Consider the following 20,008-nt stretch of genomic DNA (forward strand, 5'->3'; position numbering starts at 1 on the left):
GTAGAAAAGTTCCGGAAAGTTGACAGCAAGTCCTCTGCTTTGGTTCCGTGTGCAGAAGCGGTAACCTGTAATGAAGTACCGCGAGGGACAGAAGGGAGCCGGATACAGTAACGTTCCGAGTCAAAGAACCAGACGAGCACGTCAGGAATAAAGGAGGAGACAAGCCAATCGTGTGGAGAAGACACGAAGAAGTAACGGACGTAACCGCGTGTAGCTTGTAACGCTAATTAGCAGCAACGAGCCCCTTGAAAGAAGGTGGTTTTATAGTCGTAAGGGGGTGTGTCTTGCCGTACGTCTTCCACGTACAGGACGTGTCAGCTGACCCGGAGTCCGTCGTAGTTTGTACAGGCGCCATGGCAGCCTGTATCTGGTCCACAGAGGAGCTTGTAAAGAAGTCGTATTGTGCAAGGAGGGCCGCGGGGAAGCCCAAAGTGTAACACCTTCTGGACTTGTCAGCGTCCCCACCAGTCAAACTGCCGGCGGACGCGGATCTTAGCTCCAGAGAATGAGGTGCCATACTTCATCACGACCTGGAGTCGCTGAACTTGCAGGCCTGGCTCCTGCAGCGCTAGAGTTTGGAGGGTACGATATCCCGGCTGACTGCAGAGAGGTCCTTGCAAAAGCCAGGGCGTCCTCAACTCTCAAGTGCTACGGACATAAGTGGAAGAGGTTCTCCGTCTGGTGCTGTGCACAGAAGATTAACCCTCTACGGATTACGGCCCCTCAAGTGCTGCCGTACCTACTGTCGCTGGCCAAAGCTGGACTGGATCACGCCTCCATCAAGGTACATCTGGCTGCGATCTCCCTATACATCAGAACCACAGGACGGGCGTCCTTGTGGTCCCATCGCCTGGTGAAGGAATTTATGAAGGGACTGTTCCGATCGTTCCCGCCGGTGAAGGCCCCTCCCCGGCGTGGGAACTCAACGTGGTGCTGACCAGGCTCACGGGGGCGCCATTCGAGTCCCTGCATTCGGTGCCGCTGAAATTCCTGTTGTGGAAGACTGCGTTTCTTGTGGCCATCACCTCCGCACGGCGAGTGGGAGAGATCAAGGCCCTATCCTGCAAGCCTCCATACTTGACTTTTCACGACACGAGGGTGGTGCTGAGGACGCACCCCTCGTTTATGCCCAAGGTGCCGTCGGACTTCCACCTCAACGAGCCCTTGGTGCTGCCTGTTTTCTTCCCGTCGCCTTCGTCTCCGGCCGAGAGGACTTTGCACTCGCTGGATGTGGCTAGAGCGCTGAAGTTCTACGTGGACCGAATGAAGAGTTTTCGGAAGACATCACAGCTGTTTGTGAACTTTGGACCTGTGAACTAAGGGAAGGCTCTCTCGAAGGCTTCCATTTCCAGATGGCTCTCCGGCTGCATCATGCATTGTCATCGGTTGGCAAACCGACCGTTGCCCGGCCGTCCGAGAGCCCATTCGACCAGAGCGATCGCTGCTACTACGGCGTTCTCGTCTGGTGTGCCCCTGCTGAACATCTGCAGGTCTGCTACGTGGAGGTCGACGCACACCTTCACAAGATTCTACTGCGTCGACCGGGATTCCAGGGAGGAGTCCAGAGTTGGCCAGGCAGTGCTGCGCAACCTGTTCGCTTAAGGTGAGCCTGGTGGGGAGGTAAGAGGTGCTTAATGTTGAGTTTTATGTAATGCTTAATGTTGAGCCTTGCCACCTCCCGTGGTTGTGCATGTGTACTGCTATGTATTCTTATATTCATGAGCATGTGAATCCATGCCATACCCCATGCTCGAGAAGGAACAAGTTACTTACCTGTAACTGTTGTTCTCCAGCATGGGTCTGGCATGGATTCACATGCAAACCCTCCCTTCTGCCCCTCTACGGCTCTTCACTTGGTCATACTGCCACTTTGCGTGCTACCAAATCTGAAGATGGCTGCCAGAGGCAGGGCTTAGGGAGAGGGCAGTCATTGGCTGGGGGCAGTATGACCCAGAGACCCGTGATTGGTTACTACTGAGAAAGGCAGATCAGAAACGAAACTGATACTGATTTTTTCTTTACCGAGGATTCCCATCCTGACGACGGGGAATATTCATGAGCATGTGAATCCATGCCAGGCCCATGCTGGGGAACAACAGTTACAGGTAAGTAACTTGTTCCTTCTCTTATCTCATCTTTATGACTAGGTCGAGTTGCACTCTTCATATACTCTTTCCCTGGCGGCCTCTCGCTTTTCCCATTTTCACTGGTACCTTCATCTACTTTGAGGAACATTGCAGGGCTTAACATGGGCTGGGCTATTTGTCTCTGTTGTTGGTTCTCTCGTCCTCTGCTTCCCCTCAGGCTGAAGCCTTCTAGAGACGCAGGTGACTGGGAGATTCTCGTGCTCCCAGCTGTGATGGTCTCTGCATCATGCAGCTGTCATCTCACCCACCACGATACGATCGTGGTCACCCCACCACCAGCTCCTGGATAGGTCTTTCTTCTCGGGCAGCGGTTTCCCGATTGCTGTTTTTGCTGGCATCTCACTGTGGTGTTCCTTGCTGATTCAAGAGCTGCAGTCTCCACAGCTCCGCTCTACTCCGCCCCTCCAAGGCGTGATCACGTCAGGGGGCATCCCTTATGTACCACACTATTTATTGTGTGCAGGCGCGTAACACTTCTCACCTCCCTAGCCTCAAAGGAGGTGGTGGCTTCCCCATCTCCATTTTGAACAGACTGCTTTTTGATTAGTCTTGATGGAGGTGTTTTCGTCCCAAGATCCAAAACTATGTTTTCGGGGGATTGCTTTTCATTAGAGATAGTCATTCCCCAGTTCTAGATGGGAGTGTAAGGGAGACTGATTGAGGTTTCCCAGGATATAATAGGAGAATAACTTCTCAATTTTCTAAGGCCCAAAGAATGATTTAAGAGTTTAGAAAAGTTTGGGAAGTCTGTACCAATGATTATTTCATTAGGGAGAACTGGTACAATGGCAGCTCCTATATTTATATGCTGATTCTTGACTCTCAGTAGCAGAGGGACTTTGGGGTAGGTTTCTTTTTTTTTTTTTTTTTTTTTTTTTTTTTTTTTTATTGATTTGGTTGAATTTAATCAACCTTTCAAACAAAAAAGAAAGAAGTACAAAAATACAACATTTAACATGTTAAGGGTAGGTTTCTACATCCCCATTAACACATGTTACACGGACAGCTTGGTCGCTGAGGAGATGATCTTGGTATATCAGATGCACTCTTACAGTTCTTTGTTGCCTGGGTCGATAAGAGCTTTATCCCATAGCTCATTAACTTACACCATCTCATGAGTTTGAAAGGTATAATATTACATTTTAGCTTTATCAGGATCATCTTCTAACTCCTGTTCTTCCTGGCCACATTGCTCTTCCTCTAACCAGCCTAATTCCATAGGTTCCTCTGGGCTATTACTCCTACGTCCCATCCCCTTTCCTCCATACTGTATGGGTGTCCCTCGCTAGGGAGAGGAGTCAGAACCTTTTTCACCAGAAAAAAATCTTCTTCCCCTTTAATTTTGGAGGCGCGGTCCTGGGAGCATATGTTCACCTGACTCCGCCCACTGGCATCGCTCCTCAGTCCTCTTTTCCATGTCGACGGGAACGGACCGCTTTCACCAGCGCTTCTGGGTTTGGCTTTGGCCTTGTAATTCCAAGCACTCTTCCCCGCGTACTGGCTTTTGTCTTTAGTTTTTTGTCTTTAATCAGGTACTCGGTCCTCTGGCGCAACGCTCCTCCCTGGCGCATGTCAACGTCCTTGGGCTTCAGCAGTTGTGCAGCCTGTGAAGGGCTCTCCCCTATGTCTGACCCCCACGCTCTTTGCCTCCGCTGCCTTGGCCCCGTTCATGGCTGGGAAGGTTGTTCCGCGTGTGATATGCTTACACCGTATGCTCTAAAGAACAGGTTAGCTCGGTGGAGGGAGCTCTTCGAACGATCGCCTCCAGAGGAATTGAAGGACTTCGTCAAGCACAAGTCAATGCCCCAGGTAGGGCCTCTTTTATTTTCATCTGCAACCCCCAAAGAGACTCCTTGCCAAGGAGAAGTCTGAGCGTGAGGGATCGTTCAGTTTCTACCACCAGCACGGGTACCGAGGCTGCATCAGCTACCGGCCTCCAGGTCAAGGGGTCACTAGAACCTACTGGGATGTTGGTGAGGGACCGCAAGGTTCTTTAACCAGGTGTCCACCCGAGGGGTTACGTCCCTACTACCGGACAAATGTCTGAGGCGTCACTTGTACGCAGAAATACCGGCAGCACTGCCGGGGGCACAGCGCCTACCAGGCCTCATCCTAAGGAATAGGGTAGGCCTCAAGCTCCACGGCAAGAATCCTAGAGGAGGCCGGGCCTAGTGCAGCAGGCACCACATCGCAGGCACGTGGCATGCAGCCCGACAAAATGGCTGCTTGTCCGATACCGCCTCATGGTGCGGTGCAGGTGGGAGAACGAGTTTCAAGGTGGGATTGGTCTTCACCAGGTAAGTGGCCTACTTGATATACTTCCATGTTGCAGGGCAAATACAGACCTCAGAAACCTCAGGGCCGTATTCCTACACCACCTTCCGCCCCAACGGTCGGTGAGGACAGATTCTTCGAGAAATACCTCATGCTCATGAGATCTCCTCAGATGGGAACCAGCCTCTGGGATGTGATCAGGAAATACTGCCTCCTGTCCCGCCACCTGCGCCCATCGTCATTCCTCCTATGGCTCCAAAGCCTCAGGCCCCACGCAACCTCTGCTGCCCCGGTACCCGTGGTTCCGGCTCCTCTGCCTCCTGCACCCCAAACGGTTCCATACCAGCCACTGCAGCAGCCTCTGGCCCCGGACGCCACACCTCAACCTGCGGCCCAGTACTCCACTTGTCCCTGACCAATCGGACACCCTGGTGGACACCAACGAGGAGGACCCTGACATGCTGTCTTCAGCCAAGGCTTTCCATGATCGACTTGCGGTAAACAGTCAAGCGCTCTTCATGGCGGGCCTGGCAGAAGCAAAGTTGGTGGTCCAAGACATCATGGTGTCCACAGCGGCGCATATAGACCCCTCAGGCCACGCCATCTGCATTGCCAAAGACATGAGAAAGGACTGCCTGGCTTTGGGCAACCAAATTCAACCCGGATGTCCAGGAGAACATATTGAACCTTCCATTCTAGGGTAGGAACCTCTTTCATTCAAACACCGATGAGGATCTAGATAAGAACAGTTCCCAGACTGTGAAATCCTTATCCATCCTCACGAAGTCCATGCCCAAGACGTACAGTCAGGCACACCAGCATTTCATCAAGGGGTGGGTCTTCAGCGGCTTCCAGGGCTTCTAAGAATAAAGGTCCAGGCAGCCTGACCGTTCTCCAAGTAAGCACCACCCCAAACACAAGGCAGGGAATAAGGGCTTCTTTTAGTCCCCTTCCTCAGCCCCATCTTCAGAGGGAAAAAAGGCATGACACTCCACTCTGGATCCACCTGTCTCCTCTAAAGGGACATCATATTTTCCTCTTTCTTATAGATTCACTTCAGCATTGCCTGCAGTCAGATAGAAAGATATTACATTCTTATTCTCAGCAGGCAATCCCACATATGCCAATATGTTGGGCAATCTAGGGAGTTTCTCATAGGGAATGGGAGTCCTTGTCCCCTAATGGGGAGTCACTCCTAGTGAGGTTCCACTTGACCATACCCCTAGGGTGGGTATCGCAAAGCAGGCTCACCTCTGTAACCTCAAAGGGGGTGGCTCCCCCTTGGGGAGGAGGGACGAATACCATTGATTCGTCACAGTATGCATGGGCAAAGATGTGCAGTTTGATTCTGGATCCTTAACAGTTTCTGGATTTCTTTTCAGTGCCTCAGAGTACACTATTTTACAGTAGTCTAGCTGTGATTCAGTTGAAACTAGGGGACACTCTGCCACAGCATAATTAGCTGGAAGTGTGTATTTTTACCAAAGTCTAGAACTGGAGAGAGTTGTTGTTACAAATGAACCACCAGTTGAGGGTTCTTTACTTTCCTCACTTAAAGTCCAAACCGTATCATGGTTTGGAAGGTTGGTGAAAAGGTAGATTATCCCCTGTCGTTTTGCAAGGTATCAAAAAATGTGTTTTCAAACCATTTAAATACAGAAAGCTGTTGCTCATTCATTAGATGTGTTTGAGACTTTAGGTCTACACAGGAATGCCAACGGCAGACTAGGAGCCATAAAGATTTACTCTGCTTGTGGAGCGGGTTATGTACAGTAATCATTTTGTCTCTCTCTTGAAGTGGAAAGCCGCCCAATCAATGTACATCCGTTGAAGAGACCTCTAATGGGGTGGGAAGGGTTTCTAATTAGCCAGGGCTTTCACTTTATACCTCATCCTGCTTGTGTGTCTGTGCAGTTCTCCTTCAGCAGGCCCTACATTGAGGTTGACTCTAAACAAATAAGAAAGAGATGTTATATCACAGCCCTGAGAAACCATCAGCAAATATAGTTATGAGGATTGAGTGAAAACCCAGGGGAGCCTTTCCGATGTTCACATGGATGAAGGGGGCTTTTCTGAGCCATGTAACCTTCAAATTACAGCAATGTGATAGTGGGGAGAGCCCAGAAGTAGCAACGGGGTGAGTAACAAAATGAGCGTCCTATACTTCAAACAGTGCGCAGTACTAGCAAAAGATTAATAAAGGCCATGTTGACTACAAACCTCGGCATAGCCACACAAATGCACGCCAGGCTCCTCTACAGTTTAGTCAAAAATGCAGAAGGCTAGGGTGCCCTCTTTAAGTAAAGAACCTTCAAATGGTGGTTGAGGTGATATGCCGCAACACCCAACAAGGTAAAGGGTGGTGTGGGAGACCGGATGGAATACGGGCGGTTTACCACAACGGCGCATTCAGTTGCCCCTAGGCCCCTTCGCAACCCTAATGCTTGGGTGGCATGGCAGGGTCAGAAAGCTGACAACCCTTCTCATTGCAGTGGTGGAATTAAGCCTGTTGCCCACCAGGGAAGGGCCGAGGACCCCAAGTACCATAAAGAGACTTTGAGAGGGAGAGTCCCTCACAACAGTGGCAGGGATAAACCCACTGAAAGCCAAAGGAGGGTCAGGGACCCTAAACAAAATACGAGTCATCTTCCACGTGGCAGTACTTGGCAGGGAAGGGAACCAAGTGGCCCAGTGCAAAGAAGAAGAGAAACCAGGATCTGGGACCCAAAAGCAAGAAGTGATGTGAGTCATCTTCCTTGTGGCAGTACTTCGCAGGGAAGTGAACCAAGTGGGCCAGTGCAAAGAAGAGGAGAAACCAGGGTTTGGGACCCAAAAGCAAGAAGTGATGCGAGTGATCTTCCTTGTGGCAGTACTTGGCAACGATGTGAACCAAGTGGGCCGGGTCAAAGAAGAAGAGAAGCCAGGGTCACAGATCCTCCTAACACTGATAACAAGATACCAGAAGATGGGAGTTATTCCCCTGGGCTATCTGAGACTGAATTCCAGGAGCAGGGAGATATTTTCCTGACCCACCGCTAAAGTATTGTATGGAACTTTACTGTCAGGGGAAGAGAGTTATTCCTAACCTGTGAGACACCAGACAGTTCTACGATTTGGGCACTGTTTCAACAAATCAGGAGCCATACATAACCCAGGAGAAGGGAGTTATTCTCCTGGAGCCAGAACAGTACTGCCTTATTCGAAGGGATTGTGTCCTCAGACGTATTCCTTATCTTTGATAGATCATCTCCCAGCTTGCTGGCCTCGGAAAAAAAATTTCAGTAGAGGCCGCTGCGTGTCGACGTCCCTCGAGCCGATGTCCCTCGACGGCCTCCGTATCAGCGCCGACGTCACCACACGTATAAATAGACTCGCGCACTGTCCGTTGCTCAGTTCTGTTTTTCTGCGCTTCGTGGGGCCTCGGAATATCGTTGCTCAGTTCTTCAGTCGAATATATCAATATATTCCTCGTGAATACCGACTTGTACTCGATGGCTTCCTCACCCGAACCGACGACTCCATGGTCCGGCTTCAAAAAATGTCGAGACTCTCGAAAGAAAATGTTGTTGATGGATCCTCACAGGATCTGTTTGGTGTCTGGGAATCGAGCACCATTGTTCGGAGTGCGAGGACTGCATGTCCATGACGGGGAAAGCCTTGAAGGAGCATAAGGGGAAGCTCGAGAGAGGAAAGGCAGTTAAAACTTCTTCGAAAGTTTCCTCGGCGGAGTCGAAACATTCGTCTCCTCGCCACCATAAAAGACATTCTCGTTCTAGGTCTCGAAGCAGTTCCCATCACTCTTCGAGATCTAAGCATTCAAAAAAGATTCGTCGAAGATCCCCTTCCTCATCTTCGTCTTCTTCTGTTTCCCCAAAAAGGGTCTCCTGCCCCACAAAACATAGCTCTCAGGCTGAGTGGGAGGAATTCAGGAAAAAGATGCTAAGCGTCTTCGAGAAAGCGGCCTCGACCCGCTCGAAGACTGCTGAGGGTGATACCCTGGGTGAAAGACTCGAAAAATCAAAAAGCCGCGAGTCGCAGTACCCGGCGAAAGAAGTCACTCGAGAGTGTCACGAACCCTCGAGTAAAGGCAAAGTTGCGTCTTCGACGCCGTCGTCGAAGATCCCTTCGACACATAGATCGACGCCGTTATCGAAGGGTTCTTCAACGCACAGGTCAGTTGAGTCGACGCCATGTTCGACGTCGATGCCGAGAAAGGATAAACCCACGGCCACCTCACAGCCAGTGGCAATGCCCAGAGCCTCGGGCACGAGAATGTCGTTGACAACCTCGAGTAGAATCCCGATACTCTCGAGTTCATCGAGGCCTCTGCCACCTTTCTCGACGCCTTTTTCGATGGCTTCGAAGCCTTTAACGTCCGGGTCGACTTTTTGTCAGCCAATCATGACAAACATAGCTCCTTCTGCTCTGGAAATGGGATTTATACCATTTTCAAGACCTGATCACTCCAGGGTCTTATCTTCTATTTATGAAGAAGGGGAGGATTTGGATCAGGACAGACCTTTTGAGTTGCAGGGATCTGCAACTCCTGCACCAGAGGAATTTACCTCTGAGGAAGGTAGGTTGAAAGACCTCCATGAAACCCTACAGGAAGCAAGTTGGTTGGACTCTTCCCCAGAAGTGGAATTTGCCACACCAGACCCAGGGGAACATGCTGAAAACCCTTATAGAACCTTGATGGCAAGGATAATAGTTTATGGGATGGTCCACACCCTCACTTGCTTTTCAGCAAGACGACCTCAGACATTTTGGTCAGAGGTCCACAGGAGGATCTTGTGGTGCCATTTCATGCGGCATTACAAAGGAGAATATTGGCAAACTGGGAAACACCTGAGGTAATCCCGGCTGTTAACAAGAAAGTATCAGCTAAATATCAGTTGTCTTCTGCTGACCCCGAATATTTATCCAAACACCCAACTCCGGAGAGTCTGGTTGTTCAGGCAGCTACTTTGGCAGGTAGTAAATCGGCTTACCCTACTGTTCCACAGGACAGGGATGATAAGAGATATGGCTCTATGGCCAAAAAAGTATTTTCCGCATGTAGCATGGCGTTGAAATCCATCAATGCTACTTGTACGCTCGCAAGGTTCAGCCACACACTTTGGGAGTGTGCTTCATCAGCGGCTGACTGCCTCCCGGAGGGAGAAGAAAGGGAAGCATTTCTCAACATCATTAAGGATGGTAAGGACGCAATGTGCGAATCCCTTCAGACTGGCATCGATTCTGCGGACAGTATCAGCAGGGCCATGGTGGCAAGTACAACAACCAGTAGATTTGCTTGGTTGCGAAAGTCTGATTTTGTTCCAGATTTGCAAAGCAGACTCTTGAATATGCCCTTTGACGGCTCTTCTTTGTTTGGTAAGAAGGCGGATGACAGTTTAGAAAAACTACAAACATCTAAGGCAGCAGCAAAATCCTTAGGAGCTGCAATCCGTCAGGCACCATATCGCCCCTCAGGAACCTCTTGGAGAGGTAAGTCCTTTCGCTTCTATTCCGCATTCGGAAAGGGCAGAGGACAGCCGGTTCAAAGGGGTCAGAAGAAATTCACCCGAGGTGGACGGGGTAAAACACAAAAGCCGCACCAGCAGCAGGTGCCTCTTTACCCTCGGCATCTGCATCAGCCGCCTCCAAACCGCTCTGAGGACTCTCCTCACAAAACACCAGTAGGGAGCAGGTTAACTCAATATCTGACGGAATGGTAGGCTATTACATCAGATGCTTGGGCATTGGAGACAGTTGCCCAAGGTTACTGCTTGCCCTTTCTACGCATCCCTCAGAGTCATCCACCGGGGAACAGCTCTCTGAAAGTTCCAGATCCACTCCTCTTGCAGGAGATGGTAGACCTGCTAGAGAAAGGTGCCATAGAACCGGTACCTGTAGCAGAGAGGAACAAGGGCTGGTACTCCCCGTACTTTCTCATACCGAAGAAAGACGGAGGACTGAGACCTATCTTGGACTTACGAGAATTGAACAAGTTCCTCAGGAAGGACAAGTTCAAGATGGTAACTCTCTCTCAGATCCTTCAGGCCCTCCAGCTCCAGGACTGGCTGTTATCTCTGGACCTCCAGGATGCTTATTTCCATGTGCCAATCCATCTCAAACACAGGAAATACCTGAGGTTCGCAATTGGCGCCTCTCATTATCAATTTCGAGTCTTGCCATTTGGGCTGACCTCCGCCCCGAGGGTCTTCACCAAGCTAATGTCGGTAGTGGCTGCAAGTCTAATGAGGGAAGGGATCCACGTCTACCCAGACCTGGACAATTGGCTGATCAGAGCTGTATCTTCGGAACAAGCTCAGATCCAGCTAGATTATGTCTGCCACTTCCTTCACAAACTGGGCTTCTCCCTCAATTTAAAGAAGTCACAGATGATACCATCACAGAGACTCCAGTTCATTGGAGCGGTCCTGGACACTTCCCTGGGAAAAGCCTCGCCACCAGAGGTGAGGGCTCAAGATATTCTGAGATGGTCACCAAGTTTCAAAATGCCCAACATCTCCCAGCCTTCGACTTTTTGAGGTTGCTAGGCCTCATGGCATCCTGCATCTTCCTCGTGCCAGATGCTCGCCTGAGAATGATATCTCTTCAGTGGGCACTGAGAACTCAGTAGTCGCAATTCTCAGGGAGAATGACAGACGACCTTCAGATTCCAGACAAGGTGGCTCGAGACCTTCAGTGGTGGGCCTGCCAGAAAAACATCTTGAAGGGGGAACTGTTTTGGCAACCATGGCCGGAGATAACAGTAGTCACAGATGCCTCACTCACGGGGTGGGGAGCCCATACCAACGACTTGACCATCAGCGGTCGTTGGTCTCCATCGGAGTCCAGACTACATATCAACCTGTTAGAGCTGAGAGCAATCAGACTAGCGCTGAAAGCTTTTCTGCCATTTGTACAAGGGAAACATTTCCTGATAATGACGGACAACACAGTGGCCATGCACTACATCAACAAAAGAGGAGGCGTAGGATCACTACCACTGTGCAGAGAGGCAATGCAGCTCTGGTTTTGGGCAATTCAAGAAGGAATCTTTCTATCGGCAGTCCACCTAACCGGAGAGAAGAACTTGACGGTGGATGCTCTGAGCAGGCAGGGCACAGTCTCCCACGAATGGGAACTAGCTCAGGAAGTCCTTCGGGAGATCTTCGCCCTTTGGGGAACCCCTCAAGTGGATCTGTTTGCCACCAGTACCAACAGAAAGTGCAATCTGTTTTGTTCAAGGGAATTTCCCCCGAGAGGAGCTCTAGGGGACGCGTTCGTAGTGGACTGGGAGTTTCCACTCCTGTACGCGTTTCCACCAGTCCCTGTCATTCCTCAAATGAGGAGGTTGAGAAGATTCCGGAGAACCATGATCCTAATTGCCCCAGACTGGGCCAGGAGAACGTGGTACCCGGACCTTCTGGACATGTCCATCTGCCCTCCAATTCGTCTTCCACTCAAGGAGAATCTTTTCTCACAGAAGGGAGGTCAACCTTCACGCCTGGCTTCTGAAAGGTTGAGATACGAGGATTGGGACCTCCTGATGATGTCATGGAAGTGTTGCTTTCGGCCAGAAGGCCAGAAACGAAGACTTTATACCGCTGCCGTTGGAACAAGTTTTGCAGCTGGTGTAGAGAAGAGAATATCGACCCCTTTTCATGTGGTACACCAACGGTGTTATCCTTTCTACTCTACTTGGCAAATTCAGGCCTTCAAGTTGGCACTATCAAGGGCTATCTCGCAGCGCTGTCGATCTTCAAGCGCACTGCGGAGGAGCCTTCGTATTTCAAATTACCCTTAGTAATACAATTTCTAAAGGGATTAACTAATGTCTACCATCCAAGACCTTTCCAGGTTCCTTTATGGGACTTAAATTTAGTCTTACATTTCCTGATGGGTACTCCTTTCAAACCACTCCACTCTTGTTCGCTAAAATTTCTCATCCTTAAAACTGTCTTGTCAGTGGCTTTAACATCTGCTAGAAGGGTGAGCGAATTACAAGCTCTATCCTGTAAACCCCCTCATACAATTTTTCATAAAGACAAGGTTGTCCTACAGGTGAAGCCTAATTTCCTCCCAAAGGTGGTTTCTGAATTCCACATCACTCAGAAAATTACTTTACCTTCATTCTATCCGCCTCCCCATCCGGGGAAAGAGGAAGAAAGGCTACATAGGCTGGACCCAAGGCAAGCCTTAAGCTTTTACATCAACAGACTTGCTAGGATTAGGCAAGCAGACCAACTGTTCGTGGGTTACTCAGGGCACAAGCTGGGACTACCGATAACAAAACAAACCATTTCCAGATGGATTATTTTGGCCATCCTGGAATGCTACAAACTGGCAGGGAGAGAGCCTCCTCAAAATCTTAGGGCTCATTCAACCAGGGGTATTGCAGCCTCCTCGGCCCTCCAAAGAGGTGTTCCGGTTCGAGACATATGTGCGGCTGCCACATGGTCGTCCGCACATACCTTCACAAGATTTTACAACCTGGATTCCTCCTCTAGTCAAGAGACTAGGTTTGGCAAATCCGTATTACATTCGGTTCATTCCTGAAAGGAACCCTAGAGTTTTACTCCCACCTCCAATTGCACACCACTGCTATGGGAGTCTATCAAAGATGAGGAATACGTCGGAGGACACAATCCCTTCGAAGAACAAGTTACTTCTTAACTTGTAACGTTCTTTCGATGGGATGTTCCTCCGACGTATTCCTAATCGCCCCTCCCATCCATCCCCGCAGTAATACTTCCCTTGTGGTTGCAGCTTACGCTCCTTCAAGGTCAATAACCAATTCATGTAAAACAACTGTTAATGTCAAAACGGAACTGAGCAACGGGCGCTGCGCGAGTCTATTTATAGGCGTGGTGACGTCGGCGCCGATACGGAGGCCGTCGAGGGACATCGGCTCGAGGGACGTCGACGCGCAGCGCCCTCTACTGAAAAAAAAATTCCAAGGCCAGCAAGCTGGTGGATGATCTATCAAAGATGAGGAACATCCCATCGAAAGAACGTTACAAGGTAAGAAGTAACTTGTTCTTCTTTTGTTACTAGTTTAAGTGACAGAAGTAAGGTTTTCTTGACGTAGGATGGTGGACACTTTTGAGCTGACAGACACCTTACCTTTAGTTCAGGTAGGGAGACTCCTCTTCGGAATAGGGACAGATAGGTTTTTTCTTGCTTTCCTGTGTAAATAGGTCTTTAGCCCCAAATATGCCACCTTTGTAGTAACAGCCTTCTTCATCTGCAGCTTTACGTTACACACTCATCAATACACAGTAAAGGAAGGTTTAAACAATAGTATTCATAATATGTTCTTTCCGTAACATTGTGCATCAGGAATATCTACAACCCACAGCTAAGGTATCTCAAATTAGAACGGAGGAATATTGAAAAAACACACAAACAGCAATCTAAGCAAGTATTCACCATAATTTAAAAGGTAAGTAAAATATTCAGATACTATTAGAGGATTTAGAAAATGTGTCCCTACACTTTAACAGTAAATATGTCAGGAGGTAGCTTGCATTCATATGTAAAGACCAAGATCAAGTTACCACAGTCCAGGTACCCTATAGGGAAGGCAACTGTCATGTTGGCGATGAGGAGGGACACCACCAGAGCCCAAGAAATGAAGGTTGTAGAGGTGCCACCGGATCTGTATGCAGTGAATGTCAGGGTTGGGGAAGGGGGTCAGTGACAGCACAGGAGCCATGAAACGAGTGTAGGCTATGCTGATGTAAGGCATTGGTGAAGACCTCGAGCTGCGGGTGCAAAGTTGGGTTTCAACATCTGGTTTTAGTTTTGGCTCCAGATACAGTCTGTGCAAGAGGCTGTGAAAGTGGATGGATGAGACAAATGATGTGGACCAAGTTGGAAGAGCCCCACGAGATCAACCACAGGGTGATGGACAAAAGAGCAGCATCTGCTGAAAAGCACAGTGGGTGCCCTTGTCGTCAAGTGAGTGGATGCTCCGGTCAAGGCAAAACGCTGCTGATCAGGTCAGAGGAGTTTCCCTCGAAGGACTGCCATACAGGTCCAGTTCAAGCTGCCCCATGCTAGAGAAAACATTTTTGAACAGAAGCAAAGACTTGGTTCAGGTTCCGGCAGAGTAGCAGGGGATCCCACTACTGCTGCAGTAATGAACGTGATCCAGGAGAGCATAGATGAGCACACAGGAATGCAGATGAGGAGGGTCCAATTGTTTGCACTAGACCATTCGAAGGTAGATCGTGAAGCAGTATTCCTCAAAGTGGAGCGAGGCAGCGCTTCAGCTTCAGGAGGATCATGTGTTCACTCCAGAACTTGACGCAGGGATTCCTCAGCACCATCGTCCCTTCAACTACTCATGAGAAGTTTCAGGTAGATTCTAATGAATGACTCTTGATCTCTACACAAACAAAGACATACACATGCACACACACACACACACACGGGCGGGGTGATGACACCCATGCTCCACTTAATATGTTGGCGGCCTTCCAATCAGGGAAGGCCACCCCCTTTTTTCTTTCACAGATACACACAAAGATACACACAAAGGGATGTGGATTTAGGTGTCTTGACAGATCCTTGCCCGGCTCCAAACTGGATTCCATTTACACATAGCTGCCTTTGTGAACTCTGAGACAATGTTCAACGCACAAGGACCGCCAGCAAAATGACTAGATATCAGATTTTAAAACCTGTAGGGCATCATGTTGCTCCATTATAGGCAACAAGTGACTGTGATAGCTTTTAAAACACTACACCATGGTATAGCTATGTAAAGGTTATACAGCTGCCACCCGTCTATAACTGTTGACACACTTTCCGGATCAGGCAGCTCATCCAGGGATGGAATAGGGATCTTGGAAATACTCCTTCGTTGGTAGCCTTATGGACTACTAGCAAAGTAAATATAAAAAGTGAGTTGCAGTCTTAAGTTAGACTATAGAAAAAGTGTCACTGTTGACAAAAATAACTAGTGACCCCAAAATGAGGGGCCTACCTCAGCAAAAAGAAAACCTAAAAGGAATTTCACACCTGACACCCAGCAATGGTGAGATGAATCGGAGGTCTGAACTCATTAAGGGAAGCGCAGGTTTATTGCAGCCAAAGATGGGATATTTCTACAAATTGTATAAACACTGATATGGACTAGGACTTCTGTTGTGCAAATGGGACCATGCAATAACCTGTCCCTGTTAGTAGGCAGGGGTATCTGGAAGGAAACCATGCCATTCGGAAATCAACCAATTGCCGAACAAGATCTCCTTGTTATAGCTAAGAGTATCACAATCTTCCAACCTCCTTACAAAATGCAAAAACAGTTATTAACATTGATTTTCAAAACCAACCCTGTTGGGAGGGGCCTATGATGCCACCCTATTTGATAAACAGGGTTATTTGACACTTCTGTCTTGCCAAACTCTAACAAAGTAAGACAGACAGAGCAGTAGGGGAGATTACAGAGAGCTATAAGAGGTGGTGTAGTAGCACAGTTAACCCAACATAAAGAACGCAAATAAGACCAGACTAGCACCACAGGAGTACATAAATATACTAATTTATTAGGCCTTCGCTTTAAACTGGTAAAGTAATGGTCAAGCAATTATTAGCAAAACATGCTATGTACACATATATGTACTCAGTTGGTGAGCTCAGAGCAAGATCAGCCACATTTTACAATGAAGCTGGGTAAACTGCAAGCAGGAAAGTGGAAACAATATGCATTTGAAAACAGTAAACATACCTCATCATATAATTTCAAATGTTTTCTAATACTTCACTACCAGATAAGTAGGCTGAGTGCCTGAACAGAGTCAAAGTTCCAGGTGAGTACCTGTATCCGAAGTAGGAAGTCTCCTTAGAACAAGCTTTGGCAACGTTAATGGGTTGGACTCAGTTTCAGAATAAAGCACTTTTGGTGTTTAAAATGTAGGTTTCTATTTGTTAGGGGCACTCTTCCAAAACCATCACACTAGGTGTTACCGTGTGGGGGATCCTGGCCAGAACTCCACCAATCACGAACGACCAGGCAAAGCATAGTTAGGGAGTGAGCTTTACACCCATACAAACCCTATTGTGGGAGGAAGCAAAAACACAGGTATGTAGGCTCAAGCCCTGAACTGCAATCTTCCAAGTTACCACCCAAAGGATACTTGGAATCGCTAGGCCCACTTACTTCTGGTGTTGGTTCAGTTGGAAGGGACCATGGGTGTAGTGGCTGAAGTCGACTTCAGGATTGTTTCTGGCTAGAGGGCAGGTCAGTACTGTAGACATTCCAGCAGTACAGCCCTGGCGCTTCAGAACAGCAGTCTCAGCAGGTCCCATGCTGAGAGGAGACTGCCCAGTACACAGCAGAGATGGGCAGCAGTGAAGTTCACCTGGATCAGGACACGGCAGCTGAAACACAAGCCGGTGAAGAAGACTCCACCCAGTATGGCCCGTTCTCATGCATTAGAGCATTTATAGTTGGAGGACTGGTCTTGGGCCACAAGTCGATGACCTGCAGAATCCCAGGTTCCAGTTCTTGATGAAGACAAATACACTGAATAAGCCTTTGGCAAAGCTGTGCCAGGTTAGTCCTAGGATGCTTCTTAGGGCTTCTGATGGCACACTTCTCATGCAAGAGTACAGGCTGGTTGATTCCACAAATCCAAGGGTTGAAGCACCAACAACGGTCTTTTTGTATTTTTGCAAGAGGCATGGCTTCACCAGGACCTGGCTTTGGCAGTGCTGGTCGTCCTCAGAATCTGTCTTCCGGGTCTTCAACGTGGTGCTTCTCTTCTTCTGGGTCTTGGCTCTACTAAATGATCTGATGCATGGCTGCAGAACTCTTCCTCTATCCCAAATTCAGACGTGACTGCACCAATCAATCTTAACAGGGCTGTCCAATCATGGACAGCATTTAGCTTCACATCTTCCCAGCACAAGATATCTCCTTTCTCGAATGTGGATTTGGACAAGACGGCTCCATCCCCCATAACCAGCCAGGTCTCACACACTTGCTTTCGCCGGGAAACCAAGCTAAATTCCAGTAACGTGTTTAGCTTATAGAGCCACTCCCAACCCGAGAAAGCCAGAAGGTGGTCAAACAACAAGATCAAACAGTTACTCTTGAAAAAGAAAAAGGGATACATAGTACTCCTGCAGCACTTCACTGTAAGTTGATGTGTGCTACATAAAAACAAAACCAGTATCTGCACAAGGGCCTCTTGCACTTGTCTCCATGCGCTGGCCAGTGCCTCCAAAATAGGTGAGTTGAGCAAAGGAAGTTAACCAAAAAGACTTTACTTACCTCCAAATGTCAATGCTGGGTTTAAGCCGTAGCAAATAGCTGTGGGTTCCATTGAAATCAGTAGAAGGAAAAGGCAAAAAGAAAGTTCTTTCCCAGTGGAAGTCATGTTAGTTTCATCTTTCTATATAATAATTGCAGGTTCAAGTATTTATGTGGCTTGAGCTGATTACCATTTTACTAAACCTTAGGAACTTCCTTTGATTAAACGTAAAGGGCAATGAGGAAATGCAGCATTGTGTGTGCTAAGCAAGACAAGGTTTTTGGGATGTTACATGACTAATATAAAAAACAAATTGTTGTAAGCCTTGGAATTATTGTTCCATTACTGTTATTTGCAGCAGGCTAGCTTTCTTTCAAAAGCAGAGCCAGCCGGTGGATTCATAGTGTATCATTCCTACTCAGGTGGTGGTGTTTGATAAATAATACAGAAAAGTCCAGAAGAGCCACATGGTAGTGTCGTATTTCACTACAAGTGGCAAGCCAATGGCCTTATTTGAGAAGTGGGGTATAATGCTTCAGTGCACAACGTCCAGGGGGAAGCAAATCTATTTTTCATACTGATTGCAGCCACATAATATTTTACGAATCTTAGAAAACTGAACACAATCTGGCCCTTGGATAAAAGTGGAAGCCCAAAGACAATATACATGTTCTTGAGAATGAGAAAACAGATTATGTATCACCCTATTCATAGTGCTATAACAGATGTAAGATCAGAAATCGACCAAGTACCAACATTGAAATTTCCATCTGAAAGTATTCCAAGCTTCCGGTAAAGCACCAACCAAACTGGGACCAGAGAAGACCAATGAATTAAGGGACTTCAGTCTTTCCAGCACAATAGGTGATCATGTAAATATTGGGTCTGTCGTGAAAGCATTGGAGGGAAGGCGCATTCTGCCATAGATTTGTGGACCCTTATGAAGAGTCTGAAGGCATACCCTATGCTAAAGTTTGATCTTATCTGAATAGGCATGTTGAATTGTACTGTAGAGCATGACCCTGGGAAGCATATATATGGAATAAATGTCATGAGAGGAACGAAAGTGTTACTTCGAAAGTTACTTCTCATGCTTCTTTTGTTCCACAAATACCAATGGGCATACAGTTTTTCCTAGTGTTCGGTCTCTTTCATTGTCAATGTGTTTTTTGAAAAGTTCACTGAGGAGAGACTGGTACTGAGGGCATTGAGTGCAGGCACACAGGTGGGGAGGAGAGCGGTTGTGTGTGTGTGTATGTACAGGCAGTGTTTGGTGTGTACAGGTTGTGTGTGTGTGTGTGTGTGTGTGTGCGTGTATGTACATATGCACCGAGCAGCAGTGTCATTAAAGTGTTATTGCGAGTACAAGTCCTTACATCCTCTCAAGGTATGGCAACAAGTCGACAGTTGGCTTTCTTCTGTGAATGAAACCTAGCGAGCCAACAGGTATAAGGAAGTAATGTGTTCCTTTTCTGTTCTCCCTGCCTCTCGGGCATTAGAGAGAGCTGTCGAGCCGCGTGCACTCTTGCACGCTTCGCCCAGTTAGCTCCAACGGAACAGATGAGGAGTGCGCGCAGTGAGGCCACCCTGAGTGCTCCTTCCTGTTCCCTGGAGCCAGGGGTGGGGCATGGAGCTCGCAGCAGGAAGATAAGCAAGCGGGCAGCTGAGGCGATGAAACTAAAAATGGTCCGGTAAGATCATCAAATATGGGTCTTCATCTTTTCTTTCTTGGCATGCTTCCATGCCCATCTTTATCTCTGGAAAGAAAGCAAGGCATGGGAATGGATGGAATGTTGCCCACACTTGTCAGGTGAATCGTTTGTCAGCGCTATCTATTTCACATCCATGTCATCATCTCATGGTCAGAAGAGTTGTGACAAGAGTAAGCTGTTAGAGTTCTTGCTAAACTTGATGCACAATAGTGTGTCTCCTGCTATGACTTTCAGATCCAATCTTCTCCTATAAGTGAGACGAGCAGGTAGTGAGAGCACAATAGTCTGATGCATTAGTGTGGACGAGGACCACAAACGGTCTTCTGTCAATCCAATCCTGCTCTGGAATGATTGTGTAATGTTGACTGGTGCTGCTTAACATATTTACATACATTTCATCTCATCATAGTTTAAGGTTCTTTGTTGCCGAACGAGCATGGAGTAGTTCTGCCCAACTGAATCTAAATCTTTAGAATCAGGAGAAAGGGGACCCGAAAAGCAGCATGTCGGCACCAAGGCTCATGGATCTAACTAACTACAATATATCAGTGCCAATTGGGCAGACCAGGGCACACACTCTCAGAAAGCAGTTAACTTCACTATGGCCGTTTAGCCTTTC

General features: G+C 48.1%; 1 protein-coding gene across 13 annotated transcripts in view; it reads left to right on the forward strand.

Moving 5' to 3' along the window:
* Positions 1–20,008, forward strand: part of CAMTA2 (calmodulin binding transcription activator 2) — a 1,813,542-nt gene that overhangs the window by 1,559,649 nt on the left and 233,885 nt on the right. For 7 of the 13 annotated variants that reach the window (XM_069643632.1, XM_069643658.1, XM_069643676.1 and 4 more), the window contains one exon: positions 19,177–19,368. The exons of the other annotated variants lie outside the window; for them this stretch is intronic. In XM_069643632.1, coding sequence (XP_069499733.1) covers positions 19,177–19,368 — 192 coding nt within the window. The remainder of the gene's footprint in view (positions 1–19,176; positions 19,369–20,008) is intronic. 13 annotated transcript variants of the gene reach the window in all.

Source organism: Ambystoma mexicanum, chromosome 1p, assembly GCF_040938575.1.
Source record: "Ambystoma mexicanum isolate Mex_15411 chromosome 1p, UKY_AmexF1_1, whole genome shotgun sequence".
Taxonomy (NCBI): Eukaryota; Metazoa; Chordata; class Amphibia; order Caudata; family Ambystomatidae; genus Ambystoma; species Ambystoma mexicanum.